The sequence below is a fragment of the Anomaloglossus baeobatrachus genome, chromosome 5 (genome assembly GCF_048569485.1).
Source record: "Anomaloglossus baeobatrachus isolate aAnoBae1 chromosome 5, aAnoBae1.hap1, whole genome shotgun sequence".
Lineage (NCBI taxonomy): Eukaryota > Metazoa > Chordata > Amphibia > Anura > Aromobatidae > Anomaloglossus > Anomaloglossus baeobatrachus.
In genome coordinates, this window is record NC_134357.1 from 512025829 (window position 1) to 512031828 (window position 6000).

The window sequence follows — 6000 nt, forward strand, 5'->3', positions numbered from 1 at the left end:
GGGGACGGGTGAGTACACTGATTCACTGCACCCCGCACTGATGATGACGCGCGGGGGGCAGTGAATACAGCCGCACATGATCACTCCAGGCTGTAATTGCCAGGGGTGATCATGCGGGCCGGCTCTTTGCTATGCGCGCGTCCCCGCTCGTCCTCCCGCCCACCTGGCAGCGCCGGCTTCTGCGCTGAGAGATGGGCGGGAGGATGGGTGTGCATATGTAATGAGCGGGCCCACGTGGTCACGGCAGGCGCTGCTGCTGCCTGCTCGTGCCCCCGATGACCCGCTCCACCGCAGCACCCTGATTCCTGGCCGCAGCCCTATAGTCAGACCATAAGACGCACCCCCAACTTTCCCCCAACATTTGGGGGGAAAAAAGTGCGTCTTATGGTCCGAAAAATACGGTACATACTAGCTGTAGTACCGAGCGTTGCCTGGGATAATAGCTGTCTTTCTGTCTTTCCACCTGTCTCCTACTCTCCCTGTCTGTCTCTGTCTCTGTCTCTGTCTCTCTAGCTGTCTGTCTCTGTGTTTGTCTGTCTGTCTCTCTCTCTCTATTCGTCTCTCCACCGACATCATATTACCTCACACATAAGCTGTCTTATACTAAGAGTGTCCTTCGTTACCTATAGCAACTAATCAGAGCTGTTATTAATGACCTGTAGCTCCTAGCTCCATTGTCTGTAATGTAAGCAAGTTTTTTTGTGAATAACTGTAAAGCGCGGTGTCACGAACCAGGCTGGGGGTCACTCTGACGTCCTTCTGATCGGTATCTATATGCCCCTGAGCATCACCCATGGAAGATATGACCATTATTTTTCCGATCAGGTATTTATCTACCCATAGAAATAGGAAATACGGTGAGTCTGGGGGCTTCCTACAGTCAGTTATTAATTATTGATGGATACGTACATCTCATAATTTAGCGGAAATATGTGTGACGTGCATCTTGCTGTCCAGGAATCTTGATATATGCATCCCTAATTTGTGGAACCAATGCACTCCCCAATATTGTAACTTTCAATGGCTCCGTCCAGACTGGGCTTATCCTTTTGAAGGTCGATTGTAAATTTGTAGTTCTCCTCCTACCTCCTGAGCAGGACAATTAACTCAGCAGGAGGGCTTGCTCCGGCTGGAGAGTCTTCTGTAATCTTAATTTCATTTGTCACCTTGACCAGTTGCTGAGTAGATCTGGGGGGATTTTTGCTAGAGTGCAGGGAGCTGGGTAAGGCTATGTGCCCACGCTGCGGATTTTGCGCGGATTTTGCCGCGGATTTGCCGCGGATTTCCCGAAAATCTGCAGCAGCAGCACTTCCAAGCCATTTCAATGGCATTTTGGAAATGCTGTGTCCATGCTGCGGATTTTTCCGCTGCGGATTTGCCGCGGATTTTGATCCGGAAAAATCTGCAGCATGTCAATTGTTTGGTGCAGATTTTGTGCGGATTTTTCGTTTTCAATGGGGAAAAAAAAAATCCGCGGCAAATCCGCGGGTGCGGATTTGCCGCGAAAGTCGCAGATTTTCAGGCAGAAAAATCCGCAGGTACCTTCTACCGTGGACACATAGCCTAATAGTACAGGAACAGCTGACTAACCTTTGTCATAGTTCTCACCATATTCCTCCAAATAATGCTCGCACGCGGGTTTAAATTTTTCCCCTCAGTCTTTGATGTTCCCTGTCAAGTGACATGGCTGTGCAAAATTATATAATATATATCTCTATCTCTCTATGTGTATGTATGTATATGTGAATACACACACACACAGCTTTATATATTAGATATATACACACAATATACACATATATCTACTATAGACTCACATTAGGTGCTATATATAGTCATCATTACGCAGTAAACATTGATCTGTAAGATGTGATGAACATGTAATGTGAGGTGATTGTGCTGTCACAGATGAGGGAAGCTGGATCTCTGCTGTTATTTCCAATGCTGGAGTGATCAGTGCTGGGGCAGAATAATGACAGCCAATATGTGTGCAAAGGGCGGGGCTGGACACTGAGGATGGGAGGTGCCAGCTCTGACTGTGAGGTTCGGCAGACAAGAACAGGAACATGTCAAGTTTGCTTGAGCTGCAGGTAAATGATGTGGGTGCAGAGAATAAAGTGATTGAAGAGGAATAAAAGTTAGAAATAAAAATGTAGGGGTGTTTTAAATGATAATACTGCATAGATTAGCTTAAAAAAAGTTGGCGTTTATGGTCAGACAACTTATTTAACTTTAAAATTTATATCATCTACCATCATTAGACATTGAAAATGTAAGGAAAAAGCCAGTGTTCTTCAAAAGAATATTGCTGCCCATCCCTGGACAACTCCAAGACCAAAGTGAAGCTTTAAGGTTTAAATAAGATTTATGTGTCGATAAAGAACAACACAGTAACAAAGACCTGACCTTGACACTCAGGAATGTGACAATGGTTAATTTTCCTGATTTTAAAGATAATGAAAGTCTAAAGCCCCCATCACACATAGAGATATCGATAGCGAGATCGTTGAAACGTCACAGGTTTTGTGACGTATCAGCGCCCTTCCCAGCGATGTCGCTGTGTGTGACACGTAGCAGCGAGCTGGCCCCTGCTGCGAGGTCGCTGATCGTTACAAAACGATCAGGACCTTTTTTTGCTCGTTGGTCTCCCGCTGTGCAGCACACATCGGCGTGTTTGACGGCGGGAGATCAACGAGCACCGACTCTATGTAAGCAGCGTACACTGGTAACCAGGGTAAATATTGGGTAACTAAGCAAAGCGCTTTGCTTAGTAACTCGATGTGTACCCTAGCTACATATACAGGGAGCTAGCGCTGGCAGCCTGTAAGCGGTGTACGCTGGTAACCGGGGTAAATATCGAGTAATCAAGCAAAGCGCTTTGCTTAATTACCCGATATTTACCCTGGTTACCAAACGCAGCATCGTTTCACGAATCGCTGGTGGCTGGTGAGATCTGCCTGATTGACAGCTCACCAGCGATCATGTAGCGACGCACCAACGATCCCTGCCAGGTCGGATCGCTGGTGGGATCGTTGGTACATCGCTACGTGTGACAGGACCATAAGCTTTTTAACTCGTTGATTTGATTTGTTTCTCTTTATCTACTTTTAGCCCGAAAGTCTTTTATGTAGTTTTAGGTCACATTTATGCAGAGCATAGAACATTTCAAAAACTACACTACGGCTAAGTAATGTACAAAAGAACCAGGGACTGGAAATCATGACAGGCAGAGGGCAATGCTTTAACAAGTTTGAGAAGTGCACCCACATATGTATTTAAGGGCAATGTTTCTATTTGCTTGCATGACATATAAAAATTATAAAGGATGTGTTCTCTTTTTCTTATATCCACTCATTTGTTAAATTAAACAATAATAAAGAACCTTATACTTTCTCCAAAGTGATGGCTTATATGTACATGATCAATATGCTCCTCCAATGTGCTGTGGTACATACTGGTACCTGTCAAAGAGTATATGTAAAGAGCTGACATCACATAATAAAACTAATTACAGGCTCGTTTCTGAGTTTTCAAAGGCAATTTGAAACAATTAGTGAAGGGCAGAGTGAAATATAAACGGTCAGAGAAGGAGGAGAAGTGGTGAGTTCTCTACGCAGGCACAAGAATTTGCCTTTGCGATATGGACGAAGCGGGTTTCCTAAACCTATGTTTTTGACGCTGCCTGCAATAGGGCAGAGCGAAGTGTGCCTGAGTGAGCAGGGAATATGTCTGCGCAGGCGCGAGACTTGGCATACCTAAGTGGATAACGCAAGAGGCCTCATCCATGTTAATCAGCACAAGAGGATGGTGAAAGGAGGGACAGGAGGTGCAGATTAGGATGCCCAGTGGACCAGACCATTTACATTTATGGCGGGAGATTTTATGAAGGTATTTGTGGGGTCTACAGGGATGGTCAGGGGGTAACGTACACCTTTATAGAATGCAGCACAAGCGCTGCTTGATGTGGTAGTTTTAGTTTAGAAGGCCAAAATCTGGTGATGGGTACCCTTTAATAACTGAATTGTATTAGTTTGTAAGGAACTGTTTTATAAAGTATATAATAATAAATTAATATAAGTGCAATGGAGTGTTATTGAAAAAATAATAAAATTAGTTTTTTTCTTGGCAGATGACTGTACTAGGAGCTCAGAAGGACATCTGGAATTCTCAGATTTTGCAACAGATACATGTGAAGTACATGTCATTACAACTAATGCATCTGAATCCAAGGTCCTTTCTTCTGCTTCCTCAAAGACCAATATGCAAAACTCACACCGAGAAAGTCACAGAAGGGCTGTTGAACATAAAATAGCTTCCATAAGGGGGAAACCATTTTTATGTTTCGAATGTGGTAAATGTTTTATGAAGAAATCAAAACTTATTATACATCAGAGAATTCACACAGGAGAAAAGCCATTTTCATGTTCAGAATGTGGGAAACGTTCTAGTACAAAAGCTGATTTAGTTATTCATGAGAGAATTCACACAGGGGAAAAGCCATTTTCTTGTCCAGAATGTGGGAAATGTTTTTCTACTAAATCACATGTTGCGCGACATCGGAGAATTCACGGAGGGGAAATGCCATTTTTTTGTTCAGAATGTGGGAAATGTTTTTCTTGTAAAGCTGAACTTATTAGACATCAGAGAATTCACACAGGGGAAAAGCCTTTTTTTTGTTCAGAATGTGGGAAATGTTTTTCTTGTAAAGCTGAACTTATTAGACATCAGAGAATTCACACAGGGGAAAAGCCATTTTTTTGTTTAGAATGTGGGAAATGTTTTCATTGTAAACGTGGTCTTGTTAGACATCAGAAAATTCATACAGGGGAAAAGGCATTTTTATGTTCAGAATGTGGGAAATATTTTTCTTGTAAAGCTGAACTTGTTAGACATCAGAGAAGTCACACAGGGGAAAAGCCATTCTTTTGTTCAGAATGTGGGAAATGTTTTTCTAGGAAATATGAACTTGTTTTACATCAGAGATGTCACACAGGGGAGAAATTATTTTCATGTTCCGAATGTGGGAAATGTTATAATAGAAAAGCTGATTTTGTTAAGCATCAGAGAATTCACACAGGGGAAAAGCCATTTTCTTGTTCAGAATGTGGGAAATGTTTTTCTACTAAATCACTTGTTAATCGACATCAGAGAATTCACACAGAGGAAAAGCCATTTTCATGTTCAGAATGTGGGAAATGTTGTTCTACAAAAGCTGAAATTGTTAGTCACCAGCGAATTCACACAAGGGAGAATCCATTTTCTTGTTCAGAATGTGGGAAATGTTTTCCTTGTAAACCTGAACTTGTTAGACATCAGAGAATTCACACAGGGGAGAAGCCATTTTCTTGTTCAGAATGTGGGAAATGTTTTTCTACTCAATCACATGTTTCTCGACATCGGAGAATTCACACAAGGTAAAAGCCATTTTCTTGTTTAGAATGTGGGAAATGTTTTCCTTGGAAAGCTGAACTTGTTTCACATCAGAAAATTCACACTGGGAGAAGCAATTTGTGTGTTTAGAAAGTGGAAATTGGTTTTCTATTAAATCTGCACTTGCTAGACATTAAAAAAAAGAAATCACACAGGGGTGAAGCCTTTTTTTTGTTTGAAATGTGGGGAAAGTTGCTCTACAAAAGCGGAAATTGTTAGTAATCAGTGAATTCATACAGCAAAAAAAGGCATTTTCATGTTCAAAATCACATCTTGCTAGGCATCATATGAATCATATAGGGAAAGTAAGGTGTTTTCATGACCCGAATGTAAAATGTTTTAAACAAGAATCATTTTAACATTGTAACTGAGAATTGACACAGGGAAGAAGCCATATTCATGTTCAGAGTATGGGGAATATGTTTTTGTGAAACACCATATTGTTAACATCAGAGAACTCCAAAGGGAAGAAGCCATTTTCATGTTTTCAGGTGTGAAAAATGTGATAGAGAAATATAGTCTTGATAGCCATCTGTTAACTCATACGGGGCAGAAATTATTTTCATATTC

At 41.9% G+C, this 6000-nt stretch overlaps 1 protein-coding gene across 1 annotated transcript in view; it reads left to right on the forward strand.

The window, feature by feature from the left end:
* The window catches only part of LOC142311973 (uncharacterized), a 78385-nt gene extending 72833 nt beyond the window's left edge, over window positions 1-5552 (forward strand). The window contains exon 12 of the mRNA XM_075350838.1: window positions 4130-5552. Within this exon, the coding sequence (XP_075206953.1) occupies window positions 4130-5418 (1289 nt within the window). The 3' untranslated portion in view covers window positions 5419-5552. The remainder of the gene's footprint in view (window positions 1-4129) is intronic.
* Window positions 5553-6000: the final 448 nt, after the last annotated feature.